Raw genomic sequence first — 22,671 nt, 5'->3', positions numbered from 1 at the left:
ACCGAAGCCGGACGGCTCGGTGAGACCTATTTTAAATCTGAAATCCTTGAACACTTACATACAAAGGTTCAAATTCAAGATGGAGTCACTCAGAGCAGTGATAGCGAACCTGGAAGAAGGGGACTATATGGTGTCTCTGGACATCAAGGATGCTTACCTCCATGTCCCAATTTGCCCTTCTCATCAAGGGTACCTCAGGTTTGTGGTACAGAACTGTCACTATCAGTTTCAGACGCTGCCGTTTGGATTGTCCACGGCACCCCGGGTCTTTACCAAGGTAATGGCCGAAATTATGATTCTTCTTCGAAGAAAAGGCGTCTTAATTATCCCTTACTTGGACGATCTCCTGATAAGGGCAAGGTCCAGAGAACAGTTAGAGGTCGGAGTAGCACTATCTCAAGTAGTACTACGACAGCACGGGTGGATTCTAAATATTCCAAAATCGCAGCTGATTCCGACGACACATCTGCTGTTCCTAGGGATGATTCTGGACACAGTCCAGAAAAAGGTGTTTCTCCCGGAGGAGAAAGCCAGGGAGTTATCCGACCTAGTCAGGAACCTCCTAAAACCAGGCCAAGTGTCAGTGCATCAATGCACAAGGGTCCTGGGAAAAATGGTGGCTTCTTACGAAGCGATTCCATTCGGCAGATTCCACGCAAGAACTTTTCAGTGGGATCTGCTGGACAAATGGTCCGGATCGCATCTTCAAATGCATCAGCGGATAACCCTGTCTCCAAGGACAAGGGTGTCTCTCCTGTGGTGGTTACAGAGTGCTCATCTTCTAGAGGGCCGCAGATTCGGCATTCAGGACTGGGTCCTGGTGACCACGGATGCCAGCCTGAGAGGCTGGGGAGCAGTCACACAGGGAAAAAATTTCCAGGGCTTGTGGTCAAGCATGGAAACGTCACTTCACATAAATATCCTGGAACTAAGGGCCATTTACAATGCCCTAAGTCAGGCAAGGCCTCTGCTTCAGGGTCAGCCGGTGTTGATCCAGTCGGACAACATCACGGCAGTCGCCCACGTAAACAGACAGGGCGGCACAAGAAGCAGGAGGGCAATGACAGAAGTTGCAAGGATTCTTCGCTGGGCGGAAAATCATGTGATAGCACTGTCAGCAGTGTTCATTCCGGGAGTGGACAACTGGGAAGCAGACTTCCTCAGCAGACACGACCTCCACCCGGGAGAGTGGGGACTTCACCCAGAAGTCTTCCACATGATTGTGAACCGTTGGGAAAAACCAAAGGTGGACATGATGGCGTCCCGCCTCAACAAAAAACTGGACAGATATTGCGCCAGGTCAAGGGACCCTCAGGCAATAGCTGTGGACGCTCTGGTAACACCGTGGGTGTACCAGTCAGTGTATGTGTTCCCTCCTCTGCCTCTCATACCCAAGGTACTGAGAATCATAAGAAGGAGAGGAGTAAGGACTATACTCGTGGCTCCGGATTGGCCAAGAAGGACTTGGTACCCGGAACTTCAAGAGATGCTCACGGAAGACCTGTGGCCTCTACCTCTAAGAAAGGACCTGCTCCAGCAGGGACCCTGTCTGTTCCAAGACTTACCGCGGCTGCGTTTGACGGCATGGCGGTTGAACGCCGGATCCTGAAGGAAAAAGGCATTCCGGATGAAGTCATCCCTACCCTGATCAAAGCCAGGAAGGATGTAACTGTGCAACATTATCACCGTATTTGGCGTAAATATGTTGCGTGGTGTGAGGCCAGGAAGGCCCCTACAGAGGAATTTCAACTGGGTCGTTTCCTGCATTTCCTGCAAACAGGACTGTCTATGGGCCTAAAATTAGGGTCCATTAAGGTTCAAATTTCGGCCCTGTCGATATTCTTCCAAAAAGAACTAGCTTCAGTTCCTGAAGTTCAGACGTTTGTCAAGGGGGTACTGCATATACAGCCTCCTTTTGTGCCTCCAGTGGCACCTTGGGATCTCAATGTAGTTTTGGGGTTCCTAAAATCACATCGGTTTGAACCACTCACCACTGTGGACTTAAAATATCTCACATGGAAAGTGGTAATGCTGTTAGCCCTGGCTTCAGCCAGGCGTGTCTCAGAATTGGCGGCTTTATCCTATAAAAGCCCTTACCTAATTTTTCATACGGACAGGGCAGAATTGAGGACTCGTCCCCAATTTCTCCCTCAGGTGGTTTCAGCGTTTCACTTAAACCAGCCTATTGTGGTACCTGCGGCTACTAGGGACTTGGAGGATTCCAAGTTGCTGGACATAGTCAGGGCCCTGAAAATATATGTTTCCAGGACGGCTGGAGTCAGAAAATAAGAATTTACTTGCCGATAATTCTATTTCTCGGAGTCCGTAGTGGATGCTGGGGTTCCTGAAAGGACCATGGGGAATAGCGGCTCCGCAGGAGACAGGGCACAAAAAGTAAAGCTTTAGGATCAGGTGGTGTGCACTGGCTCCTCCCCCTATGACCCTCCTCCAAGCCTCAGTTAGGATACTGTGCCCGGACGAGCGTACACAATAAGGAAGGATTTATGAATCCCGGGTAAGACTCGTACCAGCCACACCAATCACACTGTACAACCTGTGATCTGAACCCAGTTAACAGTATGATAACAGCGGAGCCTCTGAAAGATGGCTCACAACAATAATAACCCGATTTTTGTAACTATGTACAAGTATTGCAGATAATCCGCACTTGGGATGGGCGCCCAGCATCCACTACGGACTCCGAGAAATAGAATTATCGGCAAGTAAATTCTTATTTTCTCTATCGTCCTAGTGGATGCTGGGGTTCCTGAAAGGACCATGGGGATTATACCAAAGCTCCCAAACGGGCGGGAGAGTGCGGATGACTCTGCAGCACCGAATGAGAGAACTCCAGGTCCTCCTTAGCCAGGTTATCAAATTTGTAGGATTTTACAAACGTGTTTGCCCCTGACTAAATAGCCGCTCGGCAAAGTTGTAAAGCCGAGACCCCTCGGGCAGCCGCCCAAGATGAGCCCACCTTCCTTGTGGAATGGGCATTTACATATTTTGGTTGTGGCAGGCCTGCCACAGAATGTGCAAGCTGAATTGTATTACACATCCAACTAGCAAAAGTCTGCTTAGAAGCAAGAGCACCCAGTTTGTTGGGTGCATACAGGATAACAGCAAGTCAGTTTTCCTGACTCCAGCCGTCCTGGAACCTATATTTTCAGGGCCCTGACCACATCTAGCAACTTGGAGTCCTCCAAGTCCCTAGTAGGCGCAAGACACCACAATAAGCTGGTTCAGGTGAAACACTGACACCACCTTAGGGAGAGAACTGGGGACGAGTCCGCAGCTCTGCCCTGTCCGAATGGACAAACAGATATGGGCTTTTTTGAGAAAAAAACCACCAATTTGACACTCGCCTGGTCCAGGCCAGGTCCAAGAGCATGTTCACTTTTCATGTGAGATGCTTCAAATCCACAGATTTGACTGGTTTTAAACCAATGTGTTTTGAGGAATCCCAGAACTACGTTGAGATCCCACAGTGCCACTGGAGGCACAAAAGGGGGTTGTATATGCAATACTCCCTTGACAAACTTCTGGACTTCAGGAACTGAAGCCAATTCTTTCTGGAAGAAAAATCGACAGGGCCGAAATTTGAACCTTAATGAACCCCAATTTGAGGCCCATAGACACTCCTGTTTGCAGGAAATACAGGAATCGACCGAGTTGAAATTTCTTCGTGGGGCCTTCCTGGCCTCACACCACGTAACATATTTTCGCCACATGTGGTGATAATGTTGTGCGGTCACCTCCTTTCTGGCTTTGACCAGGGTAGGAATGACCTCTTCCTGAATGCCTTTTCCCTTAGGATCCGGCGTTCCACCGCCATGCCGTCAAACGCAGCTGCGGTAAGTCTTGGAACAGACATGGTACTTGCTGAAACAAGTCCCTTCTTAGCGGCAGTCCTCTGTGAGCATCTCTTGAAGTTCCGGGTACCAAGTCCTTCTTGGCCAATCCGGAGCCATGAGTATAGTTCTTACTCCTCTACGTCTTATAATTCTCAGTACCTTAGGTATGAAAAGCAGAGGATGGAACACATACACCGACTGGTACACCCACGGTGTTACCAGAACGTCCACAGCTATTGCCTGAGGGTCTCTTAACCTGGCGCAATACCTGTCCCGTTTTTTGTTCAGACGGGACGCCATCATGTCCACCTTTGGTAATTCCCAACGGTTTACAATCATGTGGAAAACTTCCTCATGAAGTTCCCACTCTGCCGGGTGGAGGTCGTGCCTACTGAGGAAGTCTGCTTCCCAGTTTCCATTCCCGGAATGAAACACTGCTGACAGTGCTATCACATGATTTTCCGCCCAGCGAAAAGTCCTTGCAGTTTTTGCCACTGCCCTCCTGCTTCTTGTGCCGCCCTGTCTATTTACGTGGGCGACTGCCGTGATGTTTTATCCCACTGGATCAATACCGGCTGACCTTGAAGCAGAGGTCTTGCTAAGCTTAGAGCATTATAAATTTACCCTTAGCTATATTTATGTGGAGAAAAGTCTCCAGACTTGATCACACTCCCTGGAAATTTTTTCCTTGTGTGACTGCTCCCCAGCCTCTCGGGCTGGCCTCCGTGGTCACCAACATCCAAAACTGAATGCCGAATCTGCGGCCCTCTAGAAGATGAGCACTCTGTAACCACCACAGGAGAGACACCCTTGTCCTTGGATATAGGGTTATCCGCTGATGCATCTGAAGATGCGATCCGGACCATTTGTCCAGCAGATCCCACTGAAAAGTTCTTGCATGAAATCTGCCGACTGGAATTGCTTCGAAGGAAGTCACCATTTTTTTACCATGGCCCTTGTGCAATGATGCACTGATTTTAGGAGGTTCCTGACTAGCTCGGATAACTCCCTGGCTTTCTCTTCCGGGAGAAACACCTTTTTCTGGACTGTGTCCAGAATCATCCCTAAGCACAGGAGACTTGTTGTCGGGATCATGCTACTCCGACCTCCAACTGTTCCCTGGACTTTGCCCTTATCAGGAGATCGTCCAAGTAAGGGATAATTAAGACGCCTTTTCTTCGAAGAAGAACCATCATTTCGGCCATTACCTTGGTAAAGACCCGGGGTGCCGTGGACAATCCAAACGGCAGCGTCTGAAACTGATAGTGACAGTTCTGTACCACGAACCTGAGGTACCCTTAGTGATAAGGGCAAATTTGGGACATGGAGGTAAGCATCCCTGATGTCTCGGGACACCATATAGTCCCCTTCTTCCCGGTTCGTTATCACTGCTCTGAGTGACTCCATCTTGATTTGAACCTTTGTAAGTGTTCAAATTTTTTTAGATTTAGAATAGGTCTCACCTAGCCTTCTGGCTTCAGTACCACAATATAGTGTGGAATAATACCCCTTTTCTTGTTGTAGGAGGGGTAATTTAATTATCACCTGCTGGGAATACAGCTCGTGAATTGTTTCCCATACTGCCTCCTTGTCGGAGGGAGACCTTGGTAAAGCAGACTTCAGGAGCCTGCGCAGGGGAAACGTCTCGACATTCCAATCTGTACCCCTGGGATACTACTTGTAGGATCCAGGGGTCCTGTACGGTCTCAGCGTCATGCTGAGAGCTTGTCAGAAGCGGTGGAACGCTTCTGTTCCTGGGAATGGGCTGCCTGCTGCAGTCTTCTTCCCTTTCCTCTATCCCTGGGCAGATATGACTCTTATAGGGACGAAAGGACTGAAGCTGAAAAGACGGTGTCTTTTTCTGCAGAGATGTGACTTAGGGTAAAAAACGGTGGATTTTCCAGCAGTTGCCGTGGCCACCAGGTCCGATGGACCGACCCCAAATAACTCCTCTTCCTTTATACGGCAATACACCTTTGTGCCGTTTGGAATCTGCATCACCTGACCACTGTCGTGTCCATAAACATCTTCTGGCAGATATGGACATCGCACTTACTCTTGATGCCAGAGTGCAAATATCCCTCTGTGCATCTCGCATATATAGAAATGCATCCTTTAAATGCTCTATAGTCAATAAAATACTGTCCCTGTCAAGGGTATCAATATTTTTAGTCAGGGAATCCGACCAAGCCACCCCAGCTCTGCACATCCAGGCTGAGGCGATCGCTGGTCGCAGTATAACACCAGTATGTGTGTATATACTTTTTATGATATTTTCCAGCCTCCTGTCAGCTGGCTCCTTGAGGACGGCCCTATCTATAGACGGTACCGCCACTTGTTCTGATAAGCGTGTGAGCGCCTTATCCACCCTAAGGGGTGTTTCCCAACGCGCCCTAACTTCTGGCGGGAAAGGGTATACCGCCCATATTTTCTATCGGGGGGAACCCACGCATCATCACACACTTCATTTAATTTATCTGATTCAGGAAAAACTACGGTAGTTTTTTCACATCCCACATAATACCCTCTTTTGTGGTACTTGTAGTATCAGAAATATGTAACACCTCCTTCATTGCCCTTAACGTGTGGCCCTAATAAGGAATACGTTTGTTTATTCACCGTCGACACTGGATTCAGTGTCCCTGTCTGTGTCTGTGTCGACCGACTAAAGTAAACGGGCGTTTTAAAACCCCTGACGGTGTTTTTGAGACGTCTGGACCGGTACTAATTGTTTGTCGGCCGTCTCATGTCGTCAACCGACCTTGCCGCTTGTTGACATTATCACGTAATTCCCTAAATAAGCCATCCATTCCGGTGTCGACTCCCTAGAGAGCGACATCACCATTACAGGCAATTGCTCCGCCTCCTCACCAACATCGTCCTCATACATGTCGACACACACGTACCGACACACAGCACACACACAGGGAATGCTCTGATAGAGGACAGGACCTACTAGCCCTTTGGAGAGACAGAGGGAGAGTTTGCCAGCACACACCAAAAACGCTATAATTATATAGGGACAACCTTATATAAGTGTTTTCCCTTATAGCATCTTTTTTATATATTTCTAACGCCAAATTAGTGCCCCCCCTCTCTGTTTTAACCCTGTTTCTGTAGTGCAGTGCAGGGGAGAGCCTGGGAGCCTTCCCTCCAGCCTTTCTGTGAGGGAAAATGGCGCTGTGTGCTGAGGAGATAGGCCCCGCCCCTTTTTCGGCGGCCTCGTCTCCCGCTCTTAACGGATTCTGGCAGGGGTTAAATATCTCCATATAGCCCCCGGAGGCTATATGTGAGGTATTTTTAGCCAAAAATAGGTTTTCATTGCCTCCCAGGGCGCCCCCCTTCCAGCGCCCTGCACCCTCAGTGACTGCCGTGTGAAGTGTGCTGAGAGGAAATGGCGCACAGCTGCAGTGCTGTGCGCTACCTTAAGAAGACTGAGGAGTCTTCATGCCGCCGATTCTGGACCTTCTTCTTGTTTCAGCATCTGCAAGGGGGCCGGCGGCGAGGCTCCGGTGACCATCCAGGCTGTACCTGTGATCGTCCCTCTGGAGCTAATGTCCAGTAGCCAAAGAAGCCAATCCATCCTGCACGCAGGTGAGTTCACTTCTTCTCCCCTAAGTCCCTCGTTGCAGTGATCCTGTTGCCAGCAGGACTCACTGTAAAATAAAAAACCTAAGCTAAACTTTTCTAAGCAGCTCTTTAGGAGAGCCACCTAGATTGCACCCTTCTCGGCCGGGCACAAAAATCTAACTGAGGCTTGGAGGAGGGTCATAGGGGGAGGAGCCAGTGCACACCACCTGATCCTAAAGCTTTACTTTTTGTGCCCTGTCTCCTGCGGAGCCGCTATTCCCCATGGTCCTTTCAGGAACCCCAGCATCCACTAGGACGATAGAGAAAATCTGACTCGCTGTTTATCCTGTATGCACCCAACAAGCTGGGTGCTCCTGCTTCTAAGCAGACTATTGCTCGTTGGATTTGTAGTACAATTCAGCTTGCACATTCTGTGGCAGGCCTGCCACAGCCAAAATCTGTAAAAGCCCATTCCACACGAAAAGTGGGCTCATCTTGGGCGGCTGCCCGAGGGGTCTCGGCTTTACAACTTTGCTGAGCAGCTACTTGGTCAGGGGCAAACACGTTTGCTAAATTCTACAAATTTGATACCCTGGCTGAGGAGGACCTGGAGTTCTCTCATTCGGTGCTGCAGAGTCATCCGCACTCTCCCGCCCGTTTGGGAGCTTTGGTATAATCCCCATGGTCCTTTCGGAGTCCCCAGCATCCACTAGGACGTCAGAGAAAATAAGAATTTACTTACCGATAATTCTATTTCTCATAGTCCGTAGTGGATGCTGGGCGCCCATCCCAAGTGCGGATTGTCTGCAATACTTGTACATAGTTATTGTTACAAAAATCGGGTTATTATTGTTGTGAGCCATCTTTTCAGAGGCTCCTCTGTTATCATGCTGTTAACTGGGTTCAGATCACAAGTTGTACGGTGTGATTGGTGTGGCTGGTATGAGTCTTACCCGGGATTCAAAATCCTTCTTTATTGTGTACGCTCGTCCGGGCACAGTATCCTAACTGAGGCTTGGAGGAGGGTCATAGGGGGAGGAGCCAGTGCACACCAGGTAGTCCTAAAGCTTTTACTTTTGTGCCCAGTCTCCTGCGGAGCCGCTATTCCCCATGGTCCTTTCGGAGTCCCCAGCATCCACTACGGACTATGAGAAATAGAATTATCGGTAAGTAAATTCTTATTTTCCCTCAGACACCTCGGGGTCGCAAAAATGTTATTTTGCCCAGTTACTACTCCCTGATATCGACACGAATACTATTTTTTATGTCGACCATGATGTTTCCTGATTAGATCCTCAACATCGGCATTCAGTACATGTTTTATACACATTAAGAACGTATTAACGTCACTAGGGACCCTGCTGTTCCTGACAAAAATAAATATATATATATATATATATATATATATATAGAGAGAGAGAGAGAGAGATAGATATATGTGTGTATATGTGTATTTAAATGTGTATATTCATATTAAAATTTATAATGAATGCTGAAGTAAAGTTATTCCTTCTCATGTACTGATCGCTCTGTTGAAAAAGTCTAGGTCAGCCGTGACAAGATGGTTTCGAATCCTCACGAGGAGTCTGAGGGTTTATTCTTTTCCCGCCATGGATAGAATAAAGCAGCGGTGGCCAACCAGTGGCTCTAGAGCCACATGTGGCTCTTTCTTTATTCAAATGTGGCTCCCAACACTTGAAATCACGTGACCAGAACAGATCTGGAAACCACTGCACTCCAGCCAGACACGCAGAAGTGCTACAGGCACTGAGAACTGAGGGAGCCAGATACCAAAGGACACCCACTGGCAAACAGAGGACACATAAGGGGCTGCTGCAATGGCATGAGTTGGGGGGGGCGGGGCTGTATTAACACATGAGGATGGGCTGAGTGACACAAGGGGAAGCTGGCTGGAGTGACACAGGAGTGTCCTGGCAGGAGTGAAACATCAAGGAGCTGACTGGAGTGATACAGGAGGGTGCTGGCAGGAGTAACTCATGGGGAGCTGGCTGGAGTAACATAGGAGGGGGGTAGCAGAAGTGACACATGGGGGAGCTGGCTGGAGTGACACAGTAGGGTGCTGGCAGTAGTGACACATGGAAGAGCTGACTGGAGTAACACAGAAGGGTATTGGCAGGAGTGACTCATGGGGAGCTTGCTGGAGTGACATAGGGAGCTGGCTAGAGTGACAGGAGGATGTTGGATGGAGTGACACATGGGGGAGCTGAAGTGTATTATGTGAATCTGGCTTTTTCAATGTATTTTATGTTGGATCTGGCATTTTCAATGTATTTTATACCAGGGGTGTGGTCTAGAAGTCACAAGGCCACACCCCATTTTGCATGCACGCCTTCGGCTCGATGTCGGCTCTTTGATGTACCCAACTAGATTTTTTGGCTCTTTGTCTGTGACTAGCTGGCCACCCCTGGAATAAAGTGAGAGTCAACCCCTGGTCTGCACGGGGCCCTGTCACAAAGGATCGTATACAGGAAGCTAAGTGATATTTTAATCATATGCTTTGATTATATTTGCATTACATGCGCATGGGGGAGTGCTTGTATTCAGAAATGGTCGGTTACCTTGTCATCCGATATAATTACCCTGGGGAGAGATGGGATACTCCTTAAGTTGGGTCATATCTAAAACATTGCAGCATGATGCCGTACGACTACAAGAGGTATGGGACTCTTGGGTTCGTGGGCCAATTCCATGGCGGTCTCGGCTAGGAGGGAGTTGTGGATTCACCAATGGAATGCTGAGGGTGACTCCGAGAAGTACTGGAGTATCTTCCCTATGAAGGTGAAACCTGGTTTGGGGATGGCTTTGTTATGTTGATCTCGGCAGATGCCACTGGTAAGTCTACCTTCTTGAGCTATGTTCCCTCACAACGGTTGGTGACGCATTTTTGTAGGATGCAGTCATTTCGACCTGATGGATACGTTTTTTCCCCTTCTTTGCAGGTAGAGGAAGGTGAAAAGGTAAAAGGTCAGCAGCCTTTTTCAAGTTCGCAGAAGCAGAAATCATCCTCGGTTTCTGCCACATCCACCGTATGTCGCTGGGTCTATCTTGCAGCAGCCCACACCGGTGGGACCACGTCTAATATTCTTCAGTCAGTCCTGGAATGGACATGGACCAGTTAGTTAAGAATAGAGTCCCAAGGGGAACATACTGGAGTGTCCAGATAATTCCCCTCACTGATTTTTCAAATAGATCTTACCGATTCTCCTCTGCACGGGGAGGTAGTATGCGACGCCATACAAGAGTTGGGTCAGGATCAGGACATTAGCCTGCTGTCCCTGTCACAAAAAAAAAAAAAAAAAAAGCTGTTATTCAAGCTTTTTCGTGCTTCTGAGCCCGGGCAGCTCGGTCAGAACAATTCCAAAAATTTCTACTTAAGAAGTTGAACTACAAGATGGAATCTCTCAGGGCAGGGATCTCCAATCTGGTAAAGGAGAAAGAGTTTTTAAGTGCAGTTTCTTCCGCGTTAGGCTTACCTGGGTTGGCTATTCAGGTTTGTCATTGCCAGTTCACCGGAGTGATGGCAGTATGATGGTTTTCCTTCGATAGTAAAAGCCATTACTATTCTGTACTGGGACGTTCTCCTGACTACGGCGAGGTCAAGAAACAAATGGTGCAAGTCGTTGTTTCTCTCTGACAGTTCTTTAACACAGTGGTTGTCTCCTGAACTTGCCAGAATCACTGTTGATCCCAATGACGCGTATGTCGGAGTTGGGATTAAGGTTAGATACAGAACTATTGAGAGTTTGTTTTTCCAGTGGAAAGAGATCTGAGGATCCAGAGTAGGTTCAGATTTGCAACAGTGTAAACCCATCAATACGTTCCGTTGATGAAGAAGATGGTTGCGGCCTACAAGGCTATTCGGTGAGCAGGTTAAATGCCAGAGTGGTTTTAGCGGGACCAGACATGTGGTCCGGGTCTCACCTGCACATGCAACAGAAAATAATCCTATTTTCCAGGACCAGGATATCTCTCCTGTGGTGGCTTCACAGTTCTCACCTCCTAGCGGGACGAAGGTTCGGGATCCAGGATTAGATCCTGGTGTCCATGGATACAAGTCTCCAGGGCTGGGGAGCAGTCTTTCCAGGGGAAGAATTTCCAGGGAAAAAGGTCAAGCCGGGAAGCTTGTCTGCAATAAGCATTCTGGAATTAAGAGCTATTTACAACGGAACATCTTCTTCGCGATCTGCCCGTCTTAATTCAGTCGGACAACTTAACAGCAGTGGCGTAAGTAAACCGCTAGGGCGGAACGAAGAGCAAAGCGGCAATGGCAGAAGCCACAAAGGTTTTCCGCTGGGCGGAAAGGCATGTAAACGTTTGGTTAGCGGTCTTCATTCCGGGTGTAGACAACTGAGAAACAGACTTCCTCAGCAGACACGATCTCCATCCAGGAGAGTGGGGTCTTCATCAAGAGGTTTTCACAGAAGTGACAAGTCTTTGGGGAATTCCTCAAATAGACATGATGGCGTTTCGCCTCATCAAGAACTTTCAGGGATATTGTTCCAGGTCGAGGGACCCTCAAGCAATAGCGGTGGACGCCCTCGTGACACCGTGGGTGTTTCAGTCGGTCTATGTGTTTCCTCCACTTCCACTCTTTCCGAAGGTGATAAAGGTCATAAGAAGAACAAAGGTTAAGCGATCCTCATTGTTCCGGTCTAGCCAAGGAGGGCTTGGTATCCAGATCTTCAAGAATTACTCATAGAAGATCCCTGGCCTCTTCCTCTACGAGGGGACCTGTTACAGCAAGGACAGTGCGTGCATCAAGACTTACCGCAGCTGCGTTTGACGGCATGGTGGTTGAACGCCATATCCTAGCCCGAAAGGGTATTCCCAGTGAAATCATTCCCACACTGCTTCAGGCTAGGAAAGAAGTAACGCCGAAGCTTTACCACCGTATTTGGAGGAAGTATGGGTCTTGGTCTGAATCCAAGAAGGCTCCTACTGAAGAATTTCAGCTGGGCCGTTTGCTCCATTTTTTGCAAGCAGGTGTGGATGCGGGCCTAAAGTTAGGCCTTATCTATTTTCTTTCAGAAAGAATTGGCCTCCTTCCACAAGTTCAGACCTTCGTGAAGAGCGTGCTGCACATCCAACCTCCCTTTGTGCCCCCGGTGGCACCATGAGATCTTAATGTGGTGTTGCAGTTCCTGCATTTCTCGTTAGTTTGAACCTTTCCGTAAGGTTGAGTTGAAATTCCTTACTTGGAAAGTGGTCATGCTGTTGGCCTTGGCATCCTCAAGGCCGGTGTCTGAATTGGCGGCTTTGTCTCACAAAAGCCCCTATTTAATCTTCCATGCAGATAGAGCGGAGTTGAGAACTCGTCAGCAATTTCTGCCAAAAGTGGTTTCATCGTTTCACGTAAACCAGTCTGTTGTGGTGCCAGTGGCTACTGACGCCTGGGCGGAATCGAAGTCTCTCGATGTGGTCAGAGCTTTGAAAATCTATGTCGTCAGAACGGCTCAGATTAGGAAAACAGAGGCTCTGTTTGTCCTGTGGGCTCCCAACAAGATTGGGGCTCCTGCTTCCAAGCAGACTATTGCACGCTGCATCTGTAATGCGATTCAGCAGGCTCATTCTACGTTGCCAAAAACGGTGAAGGCTCATTCTACCAGAAAGGTGGGCTCATCCTGGGCGGCTGCCCGGGGGATCTCGGCCGTACAACTCTGCCGAGTAACTGCTTGGTCGGATTCAAACACCTTTGCGAAGTTTTACAAGTTTGATACCCTGGCTGTTGAGGACCTCTTGTTGGGTCAATCGGTGCTGCAGAGTCATCCGCACTCTCCCGCCCGTTCTAGAGCTTTGGTATAAACCCCAGGGTTCTTGAAGCATCCCCAGCATCCTCTAGGACGTATGAGAAAATAGGATTTTAATACCTATCGGTAAATCCTTTTCTCTTAGTCCGTAGAGGATGCTGGGCGCCCGTCCCAGTGCGTACTGTATCTGCAGTCATTGGGTATGTTTACACACATGGGGGTAAATTTACTAAGATGGGAGTTCTATTTAAGATGGGATGTTGCTAATAGCAACCAATCAGATTTCAGGTATTATCTTCTAGAAGGTGCTAGATAAATGAGAAGTAGAATCTGATTGGTTGCCATGGGCAACATCCCATCTTAAATAGATCTCCCATCTTAGTAAATTTACCCCATTGTGTGTTGTGGTTAAGTCGGCCTGATGCTGACGTTATTCAGGCCATAACATGCGTTATGCTGTTACTGGTTGTGTTTACACACATAGGTTGTGTTACGTTTTATGTCAGCGTATTGCTGCATATTCTTCATGCCGTCGGCTGGTGTTTTATTGAATGCCATGTTCTGCGGCATACTGGAGGTGTGAGCTGGTAAAATGCTCACCGTGATTTAACAATAAATTCTTTCCTCGAAATGTCGGTCTCCCTGGGCACAGTTCCTATAACTGGAGTTTGGAGTAGGGGCATAGAGGGAGGAGCCAGTTCACACCCTTTTTAAAGTCTTAAAGTGCCCATGTCTCCTGCGGATCCCGTCTATACCCCAGGGTTCTTGAAGCATCCCCAGCATCCTCTACGGACTAAGAGAAAAGGATTTACCGGTAGGTATTAAAATCCTATTTTCTCCCCATAATCCCAGTCCTTTGCTGTTTTATTAAAGTGCAATATATTTTCAGTATACGGTAGTTTAGGCGCATGGGATTGTAGGCATATGTGTGGTGAAGGCAAGGCTGGATTAAGGGCCTCATGGGCCTGGAGCTGAAAATGGCCTATTATGAGAAGAAGAGGGGGTGTGACCAGTGCTGTGTGGGTGTGGCCAGTGACATGTGGACCCCGTACACTATCATTACCAGTGTCTCCCTAAGTATGTAAAAGTACAAAATTTGCACCATTTTGTGTGGAAAATAGAAATACAATTTAATGCTAATGATTTATGGCCGACCTTGTGGCCAGCCGGTGGCTGATCATCATCACGCTGTCATGATGATGGACCTATTTTTATGTGGAGGCCTGGTGCTGTAGCTCCATCCAGTGTTGGACTGGGGCATGAAGGGCCCACCAGGGGAATGCAGGGGTTGGGGCCAATACTGCATATGGGGGTGTGGCCAGTCTCCAGGGGCGGTGTCGCCTTCTGCCACATAGGTTTGGCTTACTATTAAGCTGGATATACTGTACACTAGGTGATGTATACCCAGCCCGACATCGCTCACTCTGGGACCCGCTATCAACTAATGCATACACGATGCCGGCAACAACATATTGTTAGCGGTGGCCGGTGCTCCATTCAGCAGCATGGCCCCGCTAAAGATATCACCAGATTGACGAACATGTTCAGCCGACTAGAAATGTTGTTGATGACACACAGGAGTGCACATCGTCAACGACATAGGGCCTAAGTAAGACCTGATCGCTGTTGTGCGAATTTGCAGAGGTTTGCGATCGGATAGTCACCGCCCAGACATAGTGAATACCCACCCGGTTCAAGTCTGTGTATGCCGTGCGAAAAGCTTTGCAAACACCAGTGAGATGCAAATCCGTTCGCAACTCACTCACTAATCTAATGATTTTTCCAGTGTGTGCAGTCTGTGCGTAGCCCAGGACTTACTCCTACAGTGCGATACAAACAGGCTGATCGGGTCTGGAGCTGATGTCACACACCCTCCCTGAAAATTCTTGTGCAGCGCCGGCAGGAACTCCCAGCTCCACTACAGTGTGACTCCAGTCTCCTAGGGGGTCATTCATGAAGCAGTGAAAAGAGTGGAGAAGTGAGCCTGTGGAGAAGTTGCCCATGGCAACCAATCAGCTGCTCTGTAAAGTTGTATAGTATGCAGTTATAAATGTTACTTCAATGCTGATTGGTTGCCATGGGCAACTTCTCCACTGCCTCACCTCCACACTTTTCACTGCTTCATGAATAGGCCCCATAGTGCGGGCAAGTCCACCGCGTGAGGTCATGACGTCTCCCCCTGCAGGGCTTTTCTGGGAACGGAGCCCAGAAAAGAAGTCAGATTCCACAGCCTGGCTGAGGCCCTCACCCTCCGTGCCTGCAGCCGCCGGGTCAGTCAATAGCTGATGACTGTCCGGCCGCAGTAATGAGCAGCAAACAACTGCACGGCCGCGGTGGTCCCAAAGGCCCCGCCCCCCTCCGACAAAAGTGAGATGGCTATAAACCATCGGGGCCCACCGGTGATTCCCCCCGGTACTCCGATGGGTCAGTACAAGCCTGGCTCCATCCACCCCATTGTTAATCTGGTCCTGGGTGGAGGCGAGATGTGTTCATGTCATGGAAAGATCATGAAAGGACTGAAGTCATGGAAGAGATTAGGAAGAGGAGGAAGATACAGTCCCCTGGGAATGCTCATCACCTGAACTGTCAGTTTTGGCAGCTTTTATATTTTATGTACTGTACATTGCTTTTCCATTATGTGTTTTGAACAGTTGCCATTGTCTGTGCACGTCCGCATCCTAAATCTTGTAGACAAAATCTTTGGGAAGTTCAAAGTGTAGAAACAGTGGTGTCATCAATGCACAATCCAGCCTTTTACCCCCAGCTCTGCCTACAATGCTCGGTAATGAATTGCACTGTCATGGAATACAGTTCAGTATTATGAATTAAATGCATTTTTTTTTGTACAGTTGAGAGATGGCCCTTCTAAAGAATCTCCTGTCATTGGAAAATACTGTGGTCCAGAGGTGCCTCCACCCGCTTATTCCACACAGAAAGGCCTCTATGTCAAGTTTGTTACTGATGCCTCCGCCAGTAATCATGGTTTCTCAGCTACATATAGATCTCTGATTGAAGGTGACCTTTTATGTTATTATTGGTTTACTTTCTTTTGTAGATTGTGGTTAGCAATGTAAACTCACTGATGTTTTTTTTTCTCATATTACATATATTATACCGACTAATCTTAAGTAGTCTGGGGCTGCCCGAAATTATTAGTATGTATAAAATAAAAAATATACCTACTGATGGTGCCGGCTGCTCCAGCCTGCTCAGGGTTGGATTCTTGTGGCCTGTGGCCAAAGGGGTTTGATCTCTCTGTAAATGGGCAGGATCAATGTGGATCTGTGGGCCGGATTCAGGTTGCATCGCAACGAGATGCGACCGCATTTTTTTGAGATCAGGGGCTAGCGTGCACGTACAGGTCCCATCCTGCGCATGCGTACGCAGTTAATGCGGTCAGCCCGGGAGCGTTTGCGGGGGTGGGGGGGGGGCTACCGAGCATTTTTGGGGCGACATCAGAAAAATGGGAGTTGTGGCAGCATTTTCAGTGATGACACGCAGCCACTTCAATCAAACAAATGATGGCGGGACTCCTACAGTTGCAGCCATAGTTGCTGCAACCACGTTCTAATTGCGTTAGAGCGTGACCGCAAGGCGAGGGGGGCGGTGGGTAGATTGCTGGGTGGCCTTGCCCTGCGATGGGCGGCTGCAATCCTTACTGAATAAATTCCTAAATGTGGCATAATTATTTCTCATGTTTTCAATCCGGAATATATGGGGTGTTATGTATGGGGAGTATGCGAGATGATGTATAATTTAGCGTTTCATGTTTCAAAATATAATAAGGGATATTTTCTGTCTCTTTTGCTAGGCTGTGGAGGAACACTTACCAGCCCTGAGGGCACCATCACCAGCCCAGGTTACCCCAGCATGTATCCACATGGCACCCGCTGCACGTGGTATATCTCAGTTCAGCCTGGGAATCTAATACGCCTCACCTTCACAGCATTTAATCTCGAACAAGCCTATGTGTGCCAATTTGATTATTTGGAAATATATGATAACGCAACGGGTACTACAGGAAACAAAATTGGAAGGTAATCGTATGTATTTATTTCATGTGATAATATTAAGTAACTTGAAGTTTATTTACTTGGCCATATGATTCAGTGGAAACATGGTAGTCACTGTGCTTTTCAGCAAATGTGGTCCCTCTGCTGACAGGATATGGCGGTCCCCATGGCTGGCAGGATATGGTGGTCCCCATGGCTGGCAGGATATGGTGGTCCCCATGGCTGGCAGGATATGGTAGTCACTGTGGCTGGCAGGACATGGTAGTCCCTGTGGCTGGCAGGACATGGTGGTCACTGTGCCTTTCAGCAAATGTGGTCCCTCTGCTGACAAGATATGGCGGTCCCCATGGCTGGCAAGATATGGTAGTCACAGTGGCTTGCAGGATATGGTGGTCACTGTGCCTTTCAGCAAATGTGGTCCCTGTAGATGGCAGGATGTTCTGGTCCTTGTAGATGGCAGGATATAGTGGTCCATGTGGCTTTCAAAAATGTGGTCCCTGTGCTGCATATGGTGGTCCCCATGGCTGGTAGGACATGGTAGTCACTGTGGCTGGCAGAATATAGTGGTCCCTGTGCAGGGGCGTATTAAGAGAAGAGGAGGCCAATGTGGAGTATGGATGGCCATCGTCCATTGATGATTCATAATCATCGATGGTTTATGGCCAATGTTGAATACTTTTGCCATCGATGGGAGAGAATCAGATAGTTTCCCTCCATCAATGGCACAGCATAAACAATTTTTTTTTCTTTGCAAGGTGCTGGGACACAAAGCATAGCTCCGCCAGTGATACGCGCAAAGCCCTGCCCCCACAGGACAATCGATGATCTTCCATGTCATGGTTGGTTACCATTGGCCACTCACAGCTTCACCATCGATTGCAACCATAGATGGTGGGCACACTGATAGCCATTCCTAATGTGGAGTGTCCATCTGGGTCCCCTCCTCTCTAGCCGGCAGCGCAGTAGTTTCTGAGCATTAGGGTCACTAGGAGACTCTAGCACTGTGCCAGAAATTAGTGTGCATGTGCGGGACTCCAGGAAAATGGCGTGGCATCCATTTTCCCAGTGATTTTCCTACTGCGTATGCACGAAACACCGGGAAAATGGCCATTTTCCTGGTGACTTGTGCAGTGCTGCTTCCACCGGTGTGGGACTCCGGAGGGGTAAGTATTCAAGAAAGGGTTGCAGGGTGTGCCGTGTGGGCCCCTCTGGATCCAGGGGCCTGTGTGCACCCCACACCTTGCACCCATTATACAGTAGATAAGCCACTATCCATGTGACTGGCAGGATATGGCAGGACTTACTGTCCAACAACAACTGGAGAATCATAGGTTACTGTACCTACTTCTGTTTTAAGTTATAACAATTTGACAAAAGTTTTGTGGATAAGGTACTGTATTGATTAGTTGTAGTATGACATTGCATCGTCTATGATTGCGTTAGATGCACAAATGGGGTTTTCTCTGTTTACTTAAATTTTATGTTTAATATCATACACATGCACTGTACAGTATTTCAGCTGAATGTGACACACTTCTGACATTCTGTGTATCTTACAGATACTGTGGCAGGTCCATCCCCCCATCTATGACCAGCAGTGACAACAGGATGGTTGTATTGTTTGTTACAGATTCATCCACGGCTCTGGAGGGCTTTTCTGCCAGCTATATATCCATCAATGCATCTACTGGTAAGTCCCTACATCTACACCTTAAGAGCTGAAACTGGGGCTGCGAGCGCTACTATTCAAAATGAGAAGAGACTAGGTAATGTAATGGGTGTGTTTCATACTCCAGAAGATGTAGGGTCCAACTTATCAATTAAATATACTTGTTTCTGCATATTGCTCCAATAGGAAATGATTTTAGTTTGCAATTTATTAAAATTCTCTTGTTGTGACAGGGTGTAGAGCGATAGCTAATGCTGGGTTTGGACCAGCCTGCCTAATTTGCTTGCGTGGCTGTTGGACGAAACAGAATGGCTGTATTTTTAAAGCAGCAATCATTTACCTGGTTTTGCCTTGTAAATGATTGCCGCTTTAAAAATACGGCCATTCGGAGGGCGCGCCTTGCGGGCAGAGTAGACGGACGTGCCGCTGCTGTGCTCCGGAGCTTTTCTTCTTGTAGCACCTGGGGAGAGAGAGCTACGGAGATTCAAGGCACACTGCCCACACTCCTCACTGGCCAGTGTAGCACCAGGGACCGGGAGGTAGGCGCGCGGAGCTGGGGAACACAGGAACATTTCCACATATTAAGGAGGTGCAGTGTGGGGGAGTATTTGTCAAGGGAATACTTGGAAGCCTTTCACGAGTCGGATAGCTGCTGGCTGGCCAACCTATCTGACTGATACTTTGGAATAAAATAACTGTGTTTCACTTCATACACTTCATTTATTTTTCCGTGTTTGGGGTATACTGCCGCGGTGGATATGGATAAATATGTGGCGAGACCTTCGAGAGGCCTTAAGCATGGTCAGGCGGGCAAGGGCCGTGGCAAATACACTTCGTCTGTAGTTTCCCCTTCTTCTCCTGGTGTAAGACTGAGTGAAATTGATGGGGACCGATCACCTGATGCTGCTCCTTCGGCCGTCACTGGCTCCTTAACTTCACAAGAGCTTACCACTCTTCTTGCCTCGCTTCTGGACCAGAAGTTAGCGCCCATGAAGGATTCCATTGATTCTTCTCTTACCCAGCTCACAAAACACGATCAGCGTCTCTCTGAAGCGGAGGAATGCATTTCGGATTTAGAAGATGAACTTTCGACAGCCAAGGCAGCCCTGACTGACCAGGAGAAGATGGTGATATCCATGGCGGACAAATTGGAAGATTTAGAAAATAGAAATCGTCAAAATAATATACGCATGGTCGGCCTTCTGGAATCAGTCAAACACGCAGATCTGATGTTACTGGTCACTGAATGTTTGCCGCAAGAATTGGGTTGTGTCCCCGCCGGTTCCTCATTGCTGGTGGAAAGAGTACACCGTGTGGGCCCTGACAGGACGGTGTCCCGGGATCGCCCACGCCCGGTGATCTTGAGGATTCTGAATTATGCAGACAAAGTTCGTCTGTTGGAAACTTATGGTAAATCCATTGATATTCATCATCAGGGTGCAAAGCTATTGCTATTTCAAGATTTTCCTTATATGGTGGCAATGAAACAAAGGGAATTTGCCCCGTCTTGTAAGAAATTATTCAAAATGGGATGTCGCTTCTAAGTCATGTATCCTACAAAACTTTGTGTATTTCACAATGGCAAACCCCACTTTCTCGAGTCGCCACAGGTGGCTAAGAACTTTGTGGACTCTCTCTCATCGCTATCATCGCCTCACAAATCGGATGAGGACTGAAGTTAAGTGGTATCAGGTGCATTCTTATCTCTGAGACCTTTTTCCATTCAAGTGTTCTACTTTACTTACAGTTCTTTGGGATATAAATATTTGTTTCTTATTATGTGTCGGAGAATGGCTGATGGAGAGATATGATCAAAGTTTTACTGGATTGTATCCTTTCTTATTCATTCTTCTTCAGATATTTGTATTTTGAGCGGTTGACGTATTTTTCCTTATGTACTTACTGCTGGTGTATTACTGAATGTATATTTCTATTCTATGTTTTCTATGTATTCCCCTCGACCCTCCTCCTCTGGCCCTTCTATATGCTTTTACGATTTAGGCATTCTGCTGGATTGCCCTATTGGGTTCTGAAAATGTTTATGCTGTTTTGTCACTTGTTTATTTGTTTTTTTGTTCTATTTTCTTGGTGTACATATGCAGGTCTAACACAACACCCTAGGTATATATGTTTTTGTCCATGCCCGCTCGCTGGGACAGGCCGGACACAGCTACGTATAAATATATTGACTATTTTATGTCCTAGGGTGGGCATAGGATAACATGGTCACTTTGGTTGATAACTCTACGAGGGTTCAATCCTGAATTAAGTTTGCCTCATGGAATGTAGAGGGGCTTAACTCCCCTATCAAGAGACGCAAAGTGTTAACATATTTAAAACGTCTCAAGCTAGACATAGCGTTCTTGCAAGAGACCCACTGGGATGTGAAAGACACTAATGTACTTCGGGGACCTTGGATTGTTGAATTTAAAACTGCTTCATTCACAGCCAAGCGAAGGGGAGTTTTCATTTAGTTTAGAAAACACTTGCCATATACCATTAAAGATACCTGGTCTGATCCAGACAGCCACTTTCTTTTTATTAAAATTTCTCTTCTAGGTTCCCTGTACACATTGGCAGCGATATATGCCCCGATGGGCTCCACTAAGCCATTTTTCACCAATTTATATTCTAAATTACAATCTTGGGCAGACGGGGAAATATTGCTAGGTGGTGATTTTAATTGTGTTATATCTAGGGGCTTGGATAGATCCTCTGGCTTGGGTGTGGGCGGGGATGAGTCCTCTTTGACCTTGTTGATAGATTCATTGAGGCTGTGTGATCCATGGAGATGCCAACACCCGATTTCACGCAAGTATACATTCTGTTCCCACCCACACCATACGTCTTCACAGATAGATGTTTGGCTACTCTCGGGAACATTATATAATAGAGTAGTTGCTATGGGTATAGATCTTATTGCACTTTCTGACCATGCCCCGGTTTGGGTTACCCTTTCTATTAAAGGGGATAATTCAATTTGCCGACAGTTGAATAGCGCTGGGAATTAGCTCCCGTCGCTATTCAATCCAGCTCATGTTAAGTCGGCGAATGCTCGTTCTCCCGGACTTAACAGCTTGATTTGTCGGGAGAACGGGCATTCTCCGATTTAACTCCCCGGCGCGATGCTGATTCCCGACAGAATCAGCCTCGCACCGGCCACGCGCCAGCACTTTTGTCAGATTTAGTCTCGCATCCCCCGGGGGTGAGAGAAGAATTCCCGACAATTGTCACTTGCGCTGTGAATAGCACCGGGAGCTAATTTCCGGCGCTATTCAACAGTCGGCAAATTGAATTGACCCCAAAGACCCCCTGTCCACCATTTCCGTGATCACTTGGTAACAGCATTTTGTAATTATGAGAAGGGTAATGAAGGTTATCTAGGCGACATTCATTTGTTTTGGGCTGCGATGAAACCGGTGATTCGAGGCCAAATCATGGAATATTTGGCCAGGAAACGTAAACGGCTTTCGAAGGTGATTGAGGAACATAGTAAATCATTAACAGTCGCATACGATGCTATACTGTTGTCGGATTACGCTGAATCTCGACGAGAATACTTAGATGCTAAGCACTCGTACGATGCTCTATGTACCCAACGGGCCCAATTCACACATGATATTCAGCGTAGTAAGTATTATCGTGGCTGCAGTAAATCAGGGAAATTGCTTGCAAATTTAGTTTGTTCCCACACCGCCCCCTCGCATATTCTTCAAAACATCTTTCTGGCTGGCACCCCAGTCACGGATTAGTTAGGTATTTCAAATCAATTTCGGACTTATTACCAACAACTGTAT

General features: G+C 47.7%; 1 protein-coding gene across 1 annotated transcript in view; it reads left to right on the top strand.

Moving 5' to 3' along the window:
* Nucleotides 1-22,671, top strand: part of CUBN (cubilin) — a 729,033-nt gene that overhangs the window by 93,648 nt on the left and 612,714 nt on the right. Inside the window, exons 19-21 of the mRNA XM_063921523.1 lie at nucleotides 16,042-16,207; nucleotides 17,004-17,229; nucleotides 18,765-18,895. Of these exons, the coding sequence (XP_063777593.1) occupies nucleotides 16,042-16,207; nucleotides 17,004-17,229; nucleotides 18,765-18,895 (523 nt within the window). The remainder of the gene's footprint in view (nucleotides 1-16,041; nucleotides 16,208-17,003; nucleotides 17,230-18,764; nucleotides 18,896-22,671) is intronic.

Source organism: Pseudophryne corroboree, chromosome 5 (assembly GCF_028390025.1).
Source record: "Pseudophryne corroboree isolate aPseCor3 chromosome 5, aPseCor3.hap2, whole genome shotgun sequence".
NCBI classification, from domain to species: domain Eukaryota; kingdom Metazoa; phylum Chordata; class Amphibia; order Anura; family Myobatrachidae; genus Pseudophryne; species Pseudophryne corroboree.
The sequence above is the reverse complement of the archived record's forward strand: the minus strand, read 5'-3'. Positions and strand labels throughout refer to the sequence as shown.